At 40.7% G+C, this 19,737-nt stretch overlaps 1 protein-coding gene across 1 annotated transcript; it reads right to left on the bottom strand.

Moving 5' to 3' along the window:
* Window positions 1–365: 365 nt before the first annotated feature.
* LOC120544209 (mannose-specific lectin 2-like) lies at window positions 366–2,676 on the bottom strand. Its single transcript, XM_039777824.1, has 3 exons — window positions 2,600–2,676; window positions 915–1,008; window positions 366–757 (listed from the first exon to the last, which is right to left on the bottom strand). Exons 2-3 carry the CDS (start codon window positions 1,002–1,004, stop codon window positions 494–496), a joined length of 354 nt encoding a protein of 117 aa, XP_039633758.1. The 5' UTR covers window positions 1,005–1,008; window positions 2,600–2,676; the 3' UTR covers window positions 366–493.
* Between the last annotated feature and the right edge of the window lie 17,061 nt (window positions 2,677–19,737).

Here is a 19,737-nt window from a genome sequence, read left to right as displayed (position 1 = left end):
GAATGTCTGTCTGTCTCTAAAGCACAGACCACAGAAAGTAAACTTTTCACTTGAAGGGAAACTCACCAAACCCTTTTAAGCGATGATGCCTTTGTTTTGTTTTCTGTTTATATTTTAGTTTATTAGAATGTTTCTAAAGTAAGACATTTAGGTATAAAGTAGTACAAGTTTTGTTTGAGTGAAGTGCACTCAAGTTCTCCGATTTATCTCTTCATCCTTTTTCTACTTTCCCTTTTTTTCTGGACACAAAACCCCCAAAAACTACTAGTGCTCTTTACCAAGACATCTGCATCACAGTAAAACTGTTTAACATAGCCAGTACAAAGTACCAAGAACCAAGTACAAAGAGAAGAGAAACACATTTATACATTGTGAAAATGTGTTTTTATTTGATTACAGATTACATGGCTGGCAGGTTTATTGTAATTCAAGCTGCCATCCAGAGATGACTTTTCTTTGCAAAGCCTTCCATTTTAATAGGCATGTCATGACATCATTTCCTGCCTGTGGAGTTAGCAGAGCTCCAAATTTCATCACTTTCCCTGTACACCACCAGTTTGCCATCATCGGTCAAATGAAGACGGCACATGTTGCAACCTCCTGGATTGTGGGAGTTTGTTTGCCAGTTGGCACCGCCAACCTTGTTGTACATGACCAGGTTGCAGTCACCCTGCATGCACAGGCGGAAAGCGTCTGAACCACAAGTGTCAGACGCCCACACAGGCTTCCAGCCGTAGATGACAAAGTTACCATCACCCTGCAGGCAGAAACAGAGACATTTGATGACTATCAGAGTGTACATCTTCAAACACTTGCTCCCTTTTGCATTTACTTTTTACACTGACCAGTGAATATGTATAATGCATATTTATACTGTAAATGTTTGGAGTGCACAAATATTCGGAGTTACTCACCTGGAAGATAGCCTTATACTCCCCGTTGTTGGAAATCAGAAAGTCTCCCTTGCGAAGCTCATCGTTTTTGGACAAGAAGTTCCTGCTCATGATTCTGAAACAAAAAGAAATTCTTTGCTGTGTCTATCCAACACTGAAAATGCATTGAAAACGTGTTTTGTGCATTGGTTTCCAAATATGAATAGTAGTTATTTCCCCCCTTGTTTATACCCACAATACGTATTATGCACCAATTATAAACTTAAAGTAAACAGCACATATTTAACATCAAACTGCAATAACTCCTTCATGCATGAAACTACTCTTGCACAGAAATGTATGAATCCATCCATTGATGTACCCAGTGGTGTAGTCTAATGTATTGTAATGGGTATACTGTACCACATATGTATGTATGTATGTATATATATATATATATATATATATATATACACACACAGTATCTCACAAAAGTGAGTATACCCCTCACATTTCATTATATCTTTTAATGGGACAATGCTGAAGAAATTGAAGGGATATCACATTAAGTTATACTTTAGATTTAATCCATTCAATCTGAGCTCCTTCGGCTCTTAAAACGAGGTGGTGCCCTGCAAATTGTATTAATCCATAAAGTTAATTGAAAAACTAAATTTAAAAATGAGTATCTAAAATCCAATACATGTGTAGTAAACCATTGGTTTGTGTTCTCTATAAAGGCCAATCAGAAAAACTGATGATGATACGTCCTAAGAGTAATTTCTCCCCCAGGGTTATTTTGAACGTCAAAGACTTAATTTCCTGCGTTCTGATACACTTTCATGCACCAATGTATGGTGGGAATACCTTTATTTATCCTATGAGAAGGAAAACACAGATGAAATTCAAAATATATGAAAAATATAATGGAATATAAAGCAATAAGGGGGCTTTCACATCAGGGACCTCAGCCTGGATCACAAAAGTTGACCACAAAGCAACAAGGACAAAATAAAATACGCTTCTTATATTTGTCTTAAATGTGCGGTGAAGGGAGGATACCGCCATTTTATAGTCGTGCGTAAAATCAACGGCGTAGCCCCGCAGACCCCTCTGCGTGTAAGCCCATTTTATAGTCGTGCATAAAATCCTGGTTCTCCTTCTCCATAAACAACGTGAAATCATTTCCCACCGTGGTCAGAAAACACAGAGGAGACACTTTGTTTCTCTCACTATGACTGTAGAGTCGCTACTCGCTCCGAAGCTAATCGCCGTCACTCTCTCACTTCACCCACTCCCCACACACACAAATGCTGGCTTGACGCACTCACCAGCGCACAAGTATGGCATTTGGGCGCGGTCGCTACGCACACACTACGCACTGCGCACAGCGGGTCGATAAAAGATGAGAAAAGTCTCTCTGCATGTTCTGCAGTGTTAAGTTTAGTTTGCTGTCACGTTACTTAACCCCATATTTGTGAATACAAATATCTGAAGTGAAAGTTCTCTCACAAAACTATGTTGTTGCGTATCATTGCACATTTTTAAGTGGGTATATGGAAATCCTGGAGATTTCTTAGTGGGTTTACTGCGTATGTACCTGCGTATCACGTAGACTACACCACTGGATGTACCTATTATAAACAGATTTAACAGCATCGTGCAACAACTCTGCGTTAAACTACTCTTGCTCAGTAATCTACATATGAATCCATCAGAGTACTTACAGTCTTGAATGTCACACCAGTCAGTCAGAGAGCAGAAGTGAAGGAAGTGAAATGCACATCCTCTTTACATCATCTGATCTGTACGGTGGCCAACAGGGGCAAACGCCCTGCAACTTCAGAAAACGGGATTGGAAAATCGGCCGAAAATTTTAAAATCGTCCCGTGTGAACCAGGCTTAAGTGGAACAGCTGGATTTTCGACTCCACGTTTTTTATTCGCAGTGCGTTTATGTATTTGGTTGTGTTGTGTGTATTTGCAGCATGTTTGCGGAATGCTGCGCATGTGTTGTCTAATTAATGAAGTTGTTTTTCTTTTTGCATCGCTTCTTTTTTCGGGGTTTGTGTGCTTTTCTTTTTGCATCGTTTTTTATTTGCACTGCGTTTATGTATTTGGTTGTGTTGTGTGTATTTGCAGCGCGTTTGCTGAATGCATGTGCAATGTGTTGTCAAATTAATGAAGATGTTTTCTTAATTTGCTTGTGTTTTGTACGGAGCCCCCCTGGTCCCACTTTGTCAAAAAAATGTATTATAACTATCTTGTGGCCACGAGATAGTATCTTGAGGCCTCAAGATAGTATCTCGTGGCCACGAGATAATCTTGAGGCCTCAAAATAAAACACCCGAAACACCACACTATATACAACATAAGAAAACTGTGGCTGCCTGGCTCCACTTTGTGACAAATATACATGTAAAAAGTATAAATATAGGCTATAAAATATGAAGAAGAATTATCTCGTGGCCACGAGATCGTATCTTGAGGCCTCAAGAAGGTACTTTTAATTGAGTATTTTCATTTTCTCCTACTTGCCTATTGTACGTTTTACTTATTTATGTGTATAGCTTTAGTTACTTTGCATATTCATATTAATTATACAAACTATTATGAATAATCTATGATGTATTAAAGTGGATAAAGAGGAGACTTTATTGATCCAGTGATGAAATTCACAAGCTAGCTGCCAAGTCAAACTTCCGCTGTATTTTATTAGAAGAAAATAAGAACAACCCAAGGTTTCTTTTCAGCACTGCCAGGCTGACAGATAGCCACAGCTCTACTGAGCCATCTATTCCTATAGCTCTGAGTAGTGACGACTTCATGAGCTTCTTTAATGATAAAATTGTTACAATTAGAGACAAAATTCATCACCTTTTGCCCTCAACTTCTAATGGTTCACCTTTAAATGCAGGACTGCTAGAAAGAACGACAAGACCTGACATATACTTAGACTGCTTTTACCCTATAAACCTTCAACAACTACTGTTAAAGATCTCTTCAGCAAAGCCATCTACCTGTCTTTTAAGCCCGGGACACACAGGGCCGATTATCGGCCGTTGGACAGTCTGGCGAGGTCAGTGACTTGAGTCTGTTCAGTGTGTCCCGTGCCGTCGTCCATTTGGGGGGCTGTCAGCGTTCATTTTGGCCGACCTGATGTGTTCAGTCGGGGACAGGGCAGTCAGGATTCACCGGGAAATGGCGAGCGGAATGAGGTGACTAGAGTCTCTCAAAATCTGACGAAAATCTTTTAAACTGACCTTTGTTGAGCTGAAATGAAGACAGATTCAAGAACTGCACGGCCTTAAAATGTTTTCAGAAACATGTTTCGGTGAACTATTTTAGTACAATACGAGATCGTATTCTGAACGGCCGCCATGACAGTCTGGCTTTGAATTTACGGAGAAAACAAACCCATGTGACATGTTCATCCAATCAGCTGCCGGTTTTCATTTCTTGGGCAACAATACAGAGTAGCGCCGCCTGCTGCTATGAAGGCGTATTACGTTTCTCAAGTCGGTGTCACCTCAGTGTGTGCCGAGGCAGTTTTTTGGACCTCGGGGATGCGACTGATCATTTCCACTGGCTTTTCTGCCGAGGGTTGGCCGTCTGGTTGGTGTGTAACCACTTTTAGACCCCATCCCAACGAGGCTACTTAAAGAAGCGCTACCCATGGTTAACACTTCATTACTAGATATGATCAATATGTCCTTATTAACAGGTTATGTACCGCAGTCATTTAAAGTAGCTGTAATAAAACCTCTTCTGAAAAAACCCACCCTCGATCCTGAGGTCTTAGCCAATTATAGACCTATATCTAATCTCCCCTTCCTCTCCAAAATCCTTGAGAAGGTAGTCGCCAATCAGTTATGTGATTTTCTACATAGCAATAGCTTATTTGAGGACTTTCAGTCAGGATTTAGAAAGCATCATAGCACAGAGACGGCACTGGTGAAAATTACTAACAATCTTCTAACTGCTGCAGACAAAGGACTTGTCTCCATACTTGTTTTACTAGATCTTAGTGCTGCATTCAACACTATTGACCATACCATCCTGCTACAGAGACTGGAACACTTAGTTGGCATTAAAGGAATCGCACTAAGCTGGTTTAGGTCCTATTTATCTGATTGATATCAATTTGTTAATGTTAACAATAAATCCTCCAAAAGTTTCGCCAAGGCTAAAGTTAGCCATGGCGAAACTTTTCTGTTCCTCAAGGCTCAGTGCTTGGACCAATTCTATTCCTATGCTTCCCCTAGGCAATATTATTAGGAAACATTCAATTAACTTTCATTGTTATGCGGATGACACCCAATTATACCTATCAATTAAGCCAGATGAAACCAGCCAGTTAACTAAACTCCAAGCATGCATCAAAGATATAAAAGCATGGATGACCTACAATTTTCTGATGTTAAACTCAGACAAAACTGAAGTTATTGTGCTGGGCCCTAAACACCTCCGAAACTCATTATCCAAAGATATAGCTACTCTGGATGGTATTGCCCTGACCTCCAGCACTACTGTCAGAAATCTAGGAGTTATTTTTGATCAGGATATATCCTTTAACGCCCACTTAAAACAAACCTCAAGAACAACCTTTTTTCACCTTCGTAACATTGCCAAAATTAGGAACATCCTATCTCAAAACGATGCTGAAAAACTAGTCAATGCATTTGTTACTTCCAGGCTGGACTACTGTAATTCCCTACTATCAGGATGCTCAAATAAAACCCTTAAGACTCTCCAGCTGATCCAGAATGCTGCAGCGCGTGTTCTGACAATAACAAAGAAAAGAGATTATATTTCTCCTGTATTAGTTTCTCTGCATTGGCTTCCTGTAAAATCCAGGATTGAATTTAAAAGCCTTCTCCTGACCTACAAAGCTCTAAATGGTCAAGCACTGTTGAACGAGAGTATGTGAAAATCCAAAATACAATTAAAAACTGTACTCCTGCTTGTTGAAATATTCTTGCTTTTTGAAATGTATCTGTATTAATCCAAAAAACAGCCAAACCTACACTTCTGCTTTTGACATGTTCTAGCTCAAGAACAGTTGAGACTGTATTTCTGCTTGTGACATGAGTTTAACCAGAAAACAGCTAAATATATATTTCTGCTTGTGAAGCTATAATACTGCCTTTGATTTTGGTTTGTGAGTACTGATGTGCCTTTAGAAATATGATCATGCTAAGTTTTTGTGTTACTGATATTACTATAAACATGCTTTGAGACATTTTAGTGTGAGTTACTGTGTAAAGCTGCCTATTTGACCCCGCAGTCGTGAAGAGGAAGTGTCTGCAAGAGGCTTCAGATGCATAAGTGGCTTTGTGTAACTGTCTGTCTGAACCTGCACAGCTGGAAAGAGGAAGTGCTGTTGGGGCCTTGTATACATGCACTTGGGGGTTAGACTCTGGATGCACAGAGGGGTGAAAGAGGTTATTGCATTGACCTAGTGATGAACCGAGCCGTTAGATTGTATGTTAGATAGCAAAATGCATATGCATATAGGAAATATCGTCATATGAGATGTTTTTACGTTTATCCAACCTGATGCTTGCTTTAAGACTGTATTACCATGTAAGGTCATATAAAGTGGTTGATCACCCCCAAGCTGCATCTATGAAGGGAGGGGGATGAATTGTGTATAAAAAGAGAAGCTTTGCAAGTCAAAGGGTCTCTTTTTTAGGGCAGCACCAGACTCCTTGTGCTCTCAGCACAGGGGTTCAGTACCTCCCTGGATGGCCAGGAAAAGGGCCGAGAGGCACCTCCCTGGGGGACCAAGAAAAAAAAAAAAATAATAAAATAAAAAGAGCTCTCGCTCTGCTTTTTGCCATATCCCTTGGGTTCGTTTTCTGCTCTTTTGACCAAAACCCTATGTGTAGGGACCTCCTGTGTCTTAGAGCATTTCTTGAGTGATTGAACTCTGTTCGTTTTTTCACTTTATTTTGTTTGCTTGTTAACTTTTTGCTTTTTAAAAAAAATAATAAAACCGCCTGTGTTCGTCTTGAGCAAGATGACCCAAAAAGCCTTGAGTCTTTTTTCGCTCTTTTAGAAGACTTTTTCCCCCTTTTTTCCTTGTTCTTCTTTTTTGCCACTTACTCGTGTGAGCGGGGACACCCCGAAAGAGGAAGTGGTGGCCTCCTCTTTAACCGTGCGGTTTGCAGCAACCCCGGGGACCGACCTGACAAGCAGACCTTTGATCCTCCAGCTGATCGGAAACCTCTGTGACCAAGGCAGAGGCAGCTGTCCGAGTGTGAGTAATCAATTTTTTGGTTATAAAGATCTTCTGTGTGCTGTGTATTTCACATACGGGGGACATCTAGGTTGTCAATCAAGAGCCTCTTGTCTCGTCATCGGGTTTCCACTGTAGCGAGAACCCGCGAATGCGGGGGTGTGTGTGTCTCTCTAAAAATAATCTAAAAACCATAGGGAAGTATCTAAACTAATTCCTTTGAACCTCTTAATATTTATAATACAATATTTATAATATTTGAACCTATAATGTTTTAATACCTACAGTATTAAATATAGGGAAGTATCTGAAATAACTCCTTTAATATAGGCTTAACCATCCGCACCGCTGACAGTATCTGTAACGGCTGTACGGCAGAAGAGGGCTTAGAGGGCGAGGGTTATCTAGAGGGAGAAAGGGAGTTGGCTTTAAAGGAGAACTCCGGGCAATTTTTATGTTAATCTTGATTGCTATATGTATATGAGTACTGTCGATAGCAAAAAAAACGAGCCGAATCGGTGCTAGCATCACGGAGCTGCTGCAGCTAATGCCGAGAGCTCCCACTCAGCTAAAACGGCAGTTATGGGGGCATAAGATAAAGAGTGCCTTTGTGCCTCTTAACAGACACAAAATGCAAGTAAAATGTCTGTGCAACATGAACAGGGACCTTACATGACAACAAGATGCATTTAGCAACTTAGCCATTGTTTAAATTCACCTACCCTCTTAGCTGCTAGCTGCCGTCTGGGATGAGTGAGTGTGTTCAGCCAGGCTCCGGTAATAATCATCACGCAGCAGTTCCATGTGTATTTGTAGCATATATATCCATTTTGTGTGCTGTCGTTGGTGAATATGAGTCTCTGCAGTGGCGAATTGTGTGGTAGTTTCCTTAGCCAGGCTAGCAACCCGGACCGGCATCCTTCTACTTCCTCCCCGCCTCCCTCGCCCGCTGAGGCCGACAACAATCCAACAAGCGCCCGCTGGTCTGGTGGAGGTCTTCCAGAAGACCGTTCAAGCCTTTGCGGCGAAAAATTGTATTTTATTTCTCCCTCACAAATAGGTAATTGAGCACTGTAGTGGTTATGACCATATTAGTGACTATGTAACTACATGGAAACGTACCAAATTATGTTTATGCCCTGTACAGTAAAATAGTGTTTTAGACTGCTAGCTGTAGTCTCGCGCTGAAGTCCCGTGGGAATTCAGTTGTAGCGTGAAAAAGGTAAATAGCAGTGTGTAGTTTGGAGGAGCGTAGTGTGTGAAAAGTGACGATCGGAGGTGTTCACAAGGGAAGAAGCTTAGAGTAACGTAATTATGGAGAATACAGAAGATATTGAAGACATGGAAGAGGCTTTTGAGTTTGATGGTCGTCCTTATTTATTCAAACCTGAGTATACAGACGAAGAACTAGCCTTACAAGATTTGGAAAGGAGACAGACAGAGGGGCAACTGGCAGATGAAGCATCTGCTTCAAGGACACGAATTTCGGGCAACTGGTGGTGTTTGTGTGGGTGTTGTAACCCAATGCCTACCGATGAAGAAAGCCTGTGCTGTAAAGAGTGGGATCTCATACAGCCAGGTAACGAAAACTGTGTCACCTGTACAGAGGAATTTCCTGCTCTTATCCACAAGGCAGTCCTGGACACTTTCTTCTTTGTTCCGAAAATAAACTGGAAGAGACGTCCAAAACCGGACTAAATGGGCAGCTATCCATAGAGTGAGTTGAATATCTGATTTATTACATGACATATACCTTTTCCTTAGTACTTTTATTTGTACTTTTTTTGTTGTTGTTGCTGTAAATACATTAGCCATTTCGCTAGTGAACTGACCAAACGTCTGCTCTCTCTGCCCCCACCCCTTATAGCCAATGCAGACGGGTGGCCTACCGTGTTGTGCTAGAATGGGCACTAAAAGGAGAGCGCCTTGGGCGTGGCAGTAGAAGACCATTACCTAGCTGTGTTGTATCAGTGATCAGAAGAAAGTATCCCTCCCCCACTGGTACTTACATTGGATTCCAGGAGGCAGAGGAGATATTCTAAATGTTTAATCTGAATTGTACACTGTGTATGTTCAAAAAGATTGCATGATGTCATTCATTATAATAAAGATAGTAAATCTAAGTTGTTGTGCTCCTGTGTCTTTACTCAAACTACAAGAACACAGTATTACAGTTATAAACAAAACTTTATTTTACAATAATAAATTACAGAACAGTGTATCCCTTATATGAAAAATGTAAACATAGTCAGATAATAGTGTCGTTGCGAAGCTCAAAAGCGAGATTTTGTATGAGCGACCAGATCAGCCTTGTCCGGCCTTGGAATTGGAGCGATGTTCTGTAGCAATTTCCTTTGTCCTGGTTTACGAGGGGGTAAAGTGTTGGAGAAGACGACAGTATCGTCCTCTCTCCTCCTCAGCACACGCTCAACAAGATCATGACGAAAGGCCTGTGTGGTGTTGTCAAAAATGGGTTTTGCAACCCATTGCTGACTCTGTCTGGAGTATACAGCTTTGTACCGTGGTTGTCCTAAAATACATGCAATTACAAATTAAATCCAGCATCTCCATGGAAAACCAGAAGAGACATATGTAGTATTACAATGAATGTGATGTTGTCATGTAAAACATATTGATATAAATGAGCATATATTATATGATACCTTGTAGTGTCTTCGCCTGTGGTCTGCCAACGTTGCAATTATGGTCAACTATTGCAAGATGGGTACGAGCCCTCATGCTGTCATAACTGAAGTCAAGTCGCTTCTCAGCATACTTCAGCATGACCTGATGGTACACCTCCAGAGATCCTGTATAAATGTAATATCACACACTCAATGACCCAGTGTAACTGTTATTTTTGCGTTGTAGGCAGTAATGACACAAAACTCTCTCAAAAATATGTATACATGTTGCAACAATAATCATCATGACTGGAAAAATATTTGAATCAATGTAAATAGATACCAGTATGCTTGAAGAGTGACATCTGCCTCAAGTCTCTAAGGAGATTTTTGTCCAACACCACTCCCTTCAGTTCCACAAAAGCTGATGAATCTGGTCTCAGCCACCTTTTGCGCCTCTGTTCATCCTCTGTCAGGGTTGTGTGATGGCAGGTGTACTGAGCACCATCCTCCTCCCACCGGTGAATGCCACATATGTGGTGCAGAAGCGACTTCCATCTTCATGATTAGATTGAAGTCATAGTTGTTGAAATACTTTCCTGGTGCAAATATTACATTATTTGCCAGGTAAATACTATTAAAAATATTTACTACCACTGTCATTACAGCAACAGGAACATGTTTTGTTATCATTAGTAAAACAGTAAATATTCTATAACAATAATACTGTATCTATGTTATGTACAACTTTATATTCTTACCTCTTTGTCACCTTTGCTTGTGCTGCATGACCAGTACAGATGGTTAGTTATGGACTTTATCCATGGCTGCAAGTCTTTGTTGTACTTCTTATTAGAAATAAGTACAAGTTTCTTCTTCACACCTGTACAAAACAGCCAAAAATTAGGTATAAAAAGTTAGTGATAAAATGAAACTGAATATGGTTGTCTTGTGAGGTACAAACAATTCAGTATCTTTTCCACAAAATTACTTACTTTTGCTCACATGCCAGGGATCAAATTCATGTTGGATACTAGTGTAGTTGTCCTTCATGAGTTTGCGGACGGATGGCGATCGGTCAGTGGTCACTACACCAACAACCACTCCCCTGTCAAGCAAATAATCCAGTCCTCTGAAATCCCAACACCTCCATAGCAACCGAGCTGGTTGTTTCTGTAACCTAGAGAATAATATTGACCGATCAGACAGAGCATGTCTACATTTGTTTTTTAAAACACTTACATAATTTGGTGTTACGTAACATTTACCTGAACATAATTTACCTGAACCAATTCAAAATGAATGATCTCTTTTGTGGCATCATCTTGAAATGAATATGTACAGTATTTGCTACTGAAACCTGTTGTGAGAAAAAAACAGGGATGAATTGGTAACTATGTTGTAGGGTTACCATGTGTCATACAGTATAATCAGAATTATTTATATCATAACTCCTGGAGTTACGATTTACATTTCCAGCAAAATGCTTACCTGGACTGTCACTTCTAGCATCACCACAGAGCTCAACTTTCTGTCCTGAGGCACTAAGTTGCACGAGACGTTCCATTAATTTCTCGTGTTGTTCTCTGTATGCTTGTTGGATGACTGGTATTAGGTAAACTGATTGCATTGAATAATATTGAGTTTTCTTCGGAATTGGGGTATGAAGAAGCTCAGCCCAGTCCGAGATGGTGGTATGGGTGGTTCCTGTGAAAAACGTGGATGCGCTGATGATCAGGTTATTTTCTGCCATCCCTCTGATGTCAGGACATGAAGCCCAACTTCCAGGGTGATCATTCAAGCATGTCCAAAGAACTCGGATTTAGCTGCCATGGGTTATAATCCTCTGCGATGGACTGGCGACCTGTCCAGGGTGTACCCCGCCTTTCGCCCGACGTATGCTGGGATTGGCTCCAGCCCCCCCACGACCCTGTGCGCGGGATAAGTGGTTGACGATGGATGGATGGATGGATGGGTTATAATCCTTTCGTTTTCCACTGCTGAGCCGCAGATCTTGCATGTGTTGAACAGTTCTAATAGTCTGGATTCATTCACAATCCACTTTCTTTCGTGTTCCTGTTCTTTTCCTGAACCAGAACCTGAACCAGAGCTTGATGTTGGGGTGTCGCTAATGGCGAAAAACTTGTGTCGGATAAAAGCATTTCCCCAAAGCTTGTGCTCATATCCAACGTTGCAGAATGTTCATCGTCCTGTTTTTGAAATTTACAATGTAGTTGTTTAGTACACAATAAGCATTATCACGCAAAAAATAACATTCGTACAGACACATAAAAGAAAAGCCATTCAACTCACTTGTGCCACATCTCCACTGGCTGTGTTGGGGACAGCCAAATATGATGCCATGGCACCCTGGTCCTTGATATTAGAAATGTATAATATTACACTCTAGTGATGGCAAATGTGATTTGAAAATTTTGAAAAGCTTTGATCATTGCTAGGCTTACCACTGAATATTCACATGAAGGAGGTCGTGCTATATATGTCCCAGTTAGTGAAGGCTTTGTGCGAGGTCTTATAGATGATGTCTCTGGACTAGAGAGAAGTAGGGTCAAGCAGGAGGACAGACCAGACCGGCTTGATCCGGATTCACTACGTCTTTGGAGAGTTTTCTTTGGAGTTGACTGTGGCACTCCAGCTAATTGTGATTCATGCAGGGGCACACCAGTAGCACCAGTCTCCTGAATAAGTAGGAAGTAGTAAGAAAATAATAGCTTTATTCAACTACATAACACCGTAACATTTGCTATTTTTATGTATATCTATCATTTAGTGTGGTTATTCGGACAGTATTTTCCCAGAGAGGTGTAGCCTGTGTGATCATCTCACACCTCCCCCTCCCCCCATACTGCACCCTCCAACACACTTTATTCTCTCTAGCAAGTCCATAGTATTCTCATAAAAATTAACACAACACAAATATAATTGAAGACCTGGAAGCTGGTGAGATGATTAAAGTTTTGCAGATTAGACTACAAAAACATGTATCGCACATCTCTCCTCAAGTCGTGTTTGCCCAAATAGAAGGATAAATGAAGTTAGCATTACCTCCACAGTGGTTGCCCCCGTCTTCGTCCGCGGAATGGCATTTTTCTTCAGCCGGCCCCGCTGTGGTGTGTCTGTGTAGTCATCCTTTTCAAAGTGTTCGCTGCAAATGCGGTGATCTTTAGCGCGTAGTAGTTGTATGGGAGTTTGTACATCAAGTTGAAGTACAACTAGCCACAACTGCAGAATATCATGGTCATGGAAAGGAAGACGATGAAAGTTTAGGTTCTTGTATTTTCTAATTCTGTTGCCACAATTCGGAAAGGCACAAACGTGAACCATTTCTTTTCCACAGTAAATCAACCCTTGTTTTTCAAACTCTAAGCTTCTTCCCTTGTGAACACCTCCGATCGTCACTTTTCACACACTACGCTCCTCCAAACTACACACTGCTATTTACCTTTTTCACGCTACAACTGAATTCCCACGGGACTTCAGCGCGAGACTACAGCTAGCAGTCTAAAACACTATTTTACTGTACAGGGCATAAACATAATTTGGTACGTTTCCATGTAGTTACATAGTCACTAATATGGTCATAACCACTACAGTGCTCAATTACCTGTTTGTGAGGGAGAAATAAAATACAATTTTTCGCCGCAAAGGCTTGAACGGTCTTCTGGAAGACCTCCACCAGACCAGCGGGCGCTTGTTGGATTGTTGTCGTCCTCAGCGGGCGAGGGAGGCGGGGAGGAAGTAGAAGGATGCCGGTCCGGGTTGCTAGCCTGGCTAAGGAAACTACCACACAATTCGCCACTGCAGAGACTCATATTCACCAACGACAGCACACAAAATGGATATATATGCTACAAATACACATGGAACTGCTGCGTGATGATTATTACCGGAGCCTGGCTGAACACACTCACTCATCCCAGACGGCAGCTAGCAGCTAAGAGGGTAGGTGAATTTAAATAATGGCTAAGTTGCTAAATGCATCTTGTTGTCATGTAAGGTCCCTGTTCATGTTGCACAGACATTTTAATTGCATTTTGTGTCTGTTAAGAGGCACAAAGGCACTCTTTATCTTATGCCCCCATAACTGCCGTTTTAGCTGAGTGGGAGCTCTCGGCATTAGCTGCAGCAGCTCCGTGTTGCTAGCACCGATTCGGCTCGTTTTTTTTGCTATCGACAGTACTCGTATACATATAGCAATCAAGATTAATGTAAAAATTGCCCGGAGTTCTCCTTTAAATGAAAAAGTGATACCATGACTAGATAACTGTCACATCGTTCCACAGCACCATCATATCTAGAAGAGCTCTTAGTACCTTATTGCCCCACTAGAGCACTGCGCTCCCAGAATTCAGAGTTACCTGTGGTTCCTAGAGTCTCTAAAAGTAGAATGGGAGCCAGAGCCTTTAGCTGCTGGACCCAGTCTGGGTCCAGGCGGCAGACACCGTCACCACATTTAAAGTGATGGTTCGGAGTAGTTTCACCCTAGGGTCCTTTGCACCATGACCTCGAGCCAAACACCCCCCCAGAAGCTTTTTTTCACCTGGGTCGAACATTGGACGAGTTAGCGTAGCGTAGCGTTATCAGCTGAATAGCTTAGCGCAGGGGCTAATGGATCCGAAGTGTCTCTTAACATTACCCCACTAATAATGCCCGAAATGATAACAACGTCTACAGTAGTACAAATAGGTTATGCACTCGCATAAACGATGGTTTATAAAGTTTGTAAGTACACCAGAAGTTTATGTAAATAACACTTGCGCTGCTGGCTTCTGCTCTCTGCTGTTGTTGTTGCTGCTGTAAGACGAGGTGCTTAGGAGCGTCTACAATTATTACACCGAAAGAGAAGCAACAAAAATATTTTTTAATTTAACTTATTTTTTAAAGTAAGTGCTGTAGTATAACTAGCAGGAGACAAGTTATAATTGAGGTACGTTTGGAGACATTACCTTATTTAATCGTTAAATTAATAAATATTTTTGTTGCATCTCTTTTCGGTGTTGTAATTTGTAGACGGCCTTAAGCACTCTTACTGCCCGGTAGTAACAGCAGCAGCAGAGAGCAGAAGCCAGCAGGCAAGTGTTATTTACATAAACTTCTGGTGTACTTACAAACTTTACAATCCATCGTTTTATGAGTGCATAACCTATTTGTACTACTGTAGACGTTTGGTATCATTTCGGGCATTATTAGTTGGGTAATGTTAAGAGACACTTCGGATCCATTAGCCCCTGCGCTAAGCTATTCAGCTGATAACGCTACGCTACGCTAACTCTCCCAATGTTAGACACAGGTGAAAAAAGCTTCTGGGGGAGTGTTTGGCTCGAGCTCATGGTGCAAAGGACCCTAGGGTGAAATTACTCCGAACCATCACTTTAAGAGTAAACTTAAAACTCTCCTCTTTGATAAAGCTTATAGTTAGGGAGTGAGGAGTTGCAGCATCTACTGTGTAGGCCTGGGGCGTACGCTCTTATCAGTTCTCTTTCTGACATAACATTGCTTGCACACATATAAGGTGTTACTGTGAATTATGCTGTGTAACTGCAAGACTCTCTGTCGTCCAATGCAACAAGTTCCCACTGGTGGGTCTGGAAAATGTATGTTTTGGCTTTTTTGTTTTGTTTACTTTATCTTTGTAGGCAAAAAATTTGATTTTTGTATGCAAAAACAATATTCTGATTTATAGCACCTTATGCGGTCCTGCACGAGCCTCACGCTCCTCCCAAGGTCGTCCCATATTTGTCCTAATAAGGTCCATGTTAATCAATCAATGAATATTCCAGCCTTGAAAGGAGCCCTGGATCACCAATCACAAAACGGAAAAATGGGGAAAAAACACGATTCAGTGATTGTGAGATCGATGTGCTCCTAACAGAGGTAGAACATCGAAACACAATCCTGTTTGGAAGCCTTAACCCTTGTGTAGTGTTCATATTTTTGTTACACAAACTTAATAATGTAATGTAACAGATTTAGCTCAATTACCAATGATACATACATCATTTATGGTTCATATTTGCCATTTACCCCTGTGAGATCACATTTACAATCATATGATCATTTTCGTTTTTTGTGAGAAAGGAAATTCAATTATTAAAAAGGTAAAGCATAGAAACAAGATTTTGGATCATTATTTGTGCTTATTTCTTAGAACTTAATCAAAACAGGTGAAAGTGCTTGAAATGTAACAATTTGGTAACTTTGTGTGGGAATAGCAGGTGCAGAAAGACAACATTCCCACACACAGACACCTACAATCAGACCCGACCACATAAAGACACACACACACACACACACACACACACACACACACACACACACACACACACACACACACACACACACACACACACACACACACACACACACACACACACACACACACACACAGAGATACACATCAAACAAACAACGCATTTCACGGGGAGAGGCAGGGGAGAGCAGCGGAAAGCGGAAAAGCGCATTTCCTCCGCTGTACGGTGTGGGAGGATCCCCTGCCTCTCCCCGTTGCTGGCAGCCCCTCGCCGGGCGCCGCGACCGGCTCTGGGTCGGTTTAGCAAGAACAGGATTGTTGGGTTCAGGAAAACAAAAACTGGGTTAGGTTCGGAAAACGAGCATACCATCGGAGTTCACTAAAACGCAGTCAAAAACCTTGGGAGCATTACGCACGATCACACGTGTGGTCAAGAGGTTGCGGAAAACTGGGAACATTTTTTACGCATGGAAATTCTTTATAAATCCCGACTATTGCGAGGAATGCGACGACAAATTTCACCCTGCTTCACGCAACTTTTTCTTGCGTAACAGGTTTTATAAATGTGGCCCCTGTCCTCTATTTCTCCTCTTTCTATTTACCGTAATTTTTTAATGGCAAGGCAATGGCACTATGTTTGTAATGTAATGTTCAAAGTGTTCAGTAAAAAGTTTGTCACAAAAAGAAATACATAAATATAAACCAAACTTAGTTACCTTTTACATAAAAATAACACATGATATACTTATATGATATGATGCAGTAGTCTACAAATACTACTGTTTTACCCAGAAGTATACAAAGAAATCTAAAATTGGTTCCATGTTGATGACAAACTACATAATGCTCTTACATGTACATGTATTTATTAGTGATCAAGACAAAATAATATGATATTCTATAACAATAACACTTTGAAAGGAGTCATTCTGCACAATGAGTACTTTTACTTTTAATAGCCTACTTTAAGTGCATTTTGTTAATAATACTTCTGTACTTTTACTCAAGTAACATTTTAAATTCACGACTATTTCTACTTTTAAAGTAAGCTATCTGAGTACTTCTTCCACCACTGCCCTGCCACATTGTCTTGTAAAGACTTGTAATGTCCACTAGAGGGCAGCACTGCACATTAAATGAGATTGAGGTCTGTAACAACCATCTGACTAAAGCAGATATCTTAATACGTGTGAGCTGGGATCTTTTTTACTTTTACATGCTTCAATGACTTCACAATATTTCATCTGGGTTCATGTAGTTTAATGAATACATGAATGAAAATAAGGGTCAAAAATATGATATTTTTTCCACATCTGCACATCTTTGAAATCATACTTTAATATTAACAGCAGTCTTGATATATGTGTTTCCATACTGAAGTGGTCAGCACGTCTGCTTTACACGCACAAGGTCCTGGCTTCAAGACCCAGTGGAACCATTGATTTATAGTTATTAAGTACTTGTATGATTGTATAAATAAATAAATTCTGACCTCCTACCTCATCACCATACAGAGCAGCAGGAGATGCTTTAGGTGCGTAGCTACACACCGACCAGTCAATCAGGACAGAAGTTTAGTAATGCAAACTATGGCACTGTGTACATTAAAATTGCGTGAACTTATTTTGGGTGTTTTAGTTCACCTAAAAACAATATAAATTGTATAGTAAACAGTGCCTGAATTGGTTAAAAAAGGTGCCAGTACCATAATTCAGCAGTTGCATGACATGAGCATTGCATGTGTCTTGGATATATTTATATTTACACATATATCTGTAGGAGGGACACTAGTCTATATCCATGACGTTCCGGATTTTGCAGCGGCACCGTTGCTCCATCTGGTGCTAAGTGCCGCCCAAGACGATTGTGATTGGTTTAAAGAAATGCCAATAAACCAGAGCCCGTTTCTCTCCCATCCCAGAATGCTGTGTGGAGCCAGAACCTCCTCCGCAGCGCTGTGGAGGAAGGTCTGGGCAATGCGATACTAGGGGGACACGAATAGTCGACTATTCAACAATAAGGAGCCTGTATCAACTGCCAATCTCACAGCCGAATCAACTCAGTGTTTAAAAATGTTGTTGAAACGAAAGATCATTCCATTCAGGCTATGGGGGTGCTGAATGTCTGATTTTACATAGAATTGTTTGGTTTTTCCCAATAAATTATGATATGCCTGTTTTGCTATAAATATCCACCTTTCAATAATGCTGGTAATAAATATTTGAAGTAAGGGTACTCATGTGGACAAAAATCAGAAGTGCAGGTACTCAGTATTGCTGAGTACTGATGCATTTCAGGCACTGATACTCACCATAGGCTCTCAATGGTCCCCAGCATATCAGTGCAAATAGACTTTGAGAGAGTCCAAAAGAAAGTATAAAACGTCCGACAAACACTGTGTTTTTGGGCGAACTATTCCTTTAATCACATGGCCACCAGGCTTTTAACTTTAACCATAAAATAAAATACACAGTTGTCTTTATGTGTTTGGGTTTTTTGTTTTTTTTAGTCAAAAAATATCCTCACTTTACTTAAAACTTGGTCACTGTCCAAAGTCTAAAACTAGAAACACACACACACACACACACACACACACACACACACACACACACACACACACACACACACACACACACACACACACACACACACACACACAAAGCTCCTGGATTAGATATGTGGGAGGAAGTGTTCACACCACACTGATGAAGTTTTAGTCAACTGTCACATTAGAGATCCGGAGGCCCGCGCTCTCCTCCTCTCCCGGAAGAGTGTGTGTGTGTGTGTGTGTGTGTCTTCCTGTTGTTTTAGATTCCGCTTCACTCCCCCACTGCTGCCAATCCATGACCTCTGACCCTGAACCCAGCTGTCAGCTGTCCTGGCCTGCATGGGACAGCTTTCTCTCTCTATCAACGTTTTTTTGTCTCAGTTTCATTCCTCTTCAGTTCCACTGAAGCTATTGGTCTTCTGAAGAAATACTCACATCCTCTACTTAAGTAAAAGTAGAAATACCAGTCTAAAAATACTTCATTACAAGTAAAAGTCTTGATTTCAAAATGTTAATTGTGTAAAATGATGTAGTAGTATTATAAGCAAAGTGAACTTAGTAAAGTATCAAAATATAAGTATTGATAGTGCAGTTAAATGTTCCTCTTCTATCTGATGTTTCTGGATTAATATCCCTGATGCATTCATGTGTATGTTGCATTTTACTGCTGTAGATGTTTAAGGTTTATTTAAACTCCTTTGTATACTGTTGGGTAGAGTTTTATCTACAGCAATGCATCATATTCTATAAGCTCATCATATGTTTGTAGCGTCGCTGTCGTGTGAGAACCACATATCTCTAAAAAGTTTTAAACTTTTCATGGTGTCAGAATAACAGCCCTGTTTTCAGCTTTGTGACGATGCATTTTATCAGCTGATCCGAGAGGCTTTTTAAATACTTTAATAAACTTAAGAAGTAGGAGAATCTTCTCAACACATGAAGGAAGACTTCATCCTTCAGTTTATCACAAACATTCAACATCAACACATCTGGAGATACGTGGTTTTCACTGGACAGGGAGGGGAGGAAAAACTGTCATCTGAGAAGTAACTAAAGCTGTCAGACAAATGTAGCGGAGTAAAGAGTACAATATTTACCTCTGAGATGTAGTGGAGTAGTACTGTATATGTTTTCATTAGTCTCCTCTTATCGTTGCCTGAATAATCATATCTGTCATTGAGG

Source organism: Perca fluviatilis, chromosome 16 (assembly GCF_010015445.1).
Source record: "Perca fluviatilis chromosome 16, GENO_Pfluv_1.0, whole genome shotgun sequence".
In the NCBI taxonomy this organism is placed as follows: domain Eukaryota; kingdom Metazoa; phylum Chordata; class Actinopteri; order Perciformes; family Percidae; genus Perca; species Perca fluviatilis.
The sequence above is the reverse complement of the archived record's forward strand: the minus strand, read 5'-3'. Positions and strand labels throughout refer to the sequence as shown.

Coding starts and splice junctions, on each gene's coding strand:
- LOC120544209 (XM_039777824.1), bottom strand. CDS start 1,004: ATGAGCAGGAACTTCTTGTCCAAAAACGATGAGCTTCGCAAGGGAGAC. Junction 758..914: donor AGTATAAGGCTATCTTCCAG/GTGAGTAACTCC, acceptor TTCTGCCTGCAG/GGTGATGGTAACTTTGTCAT.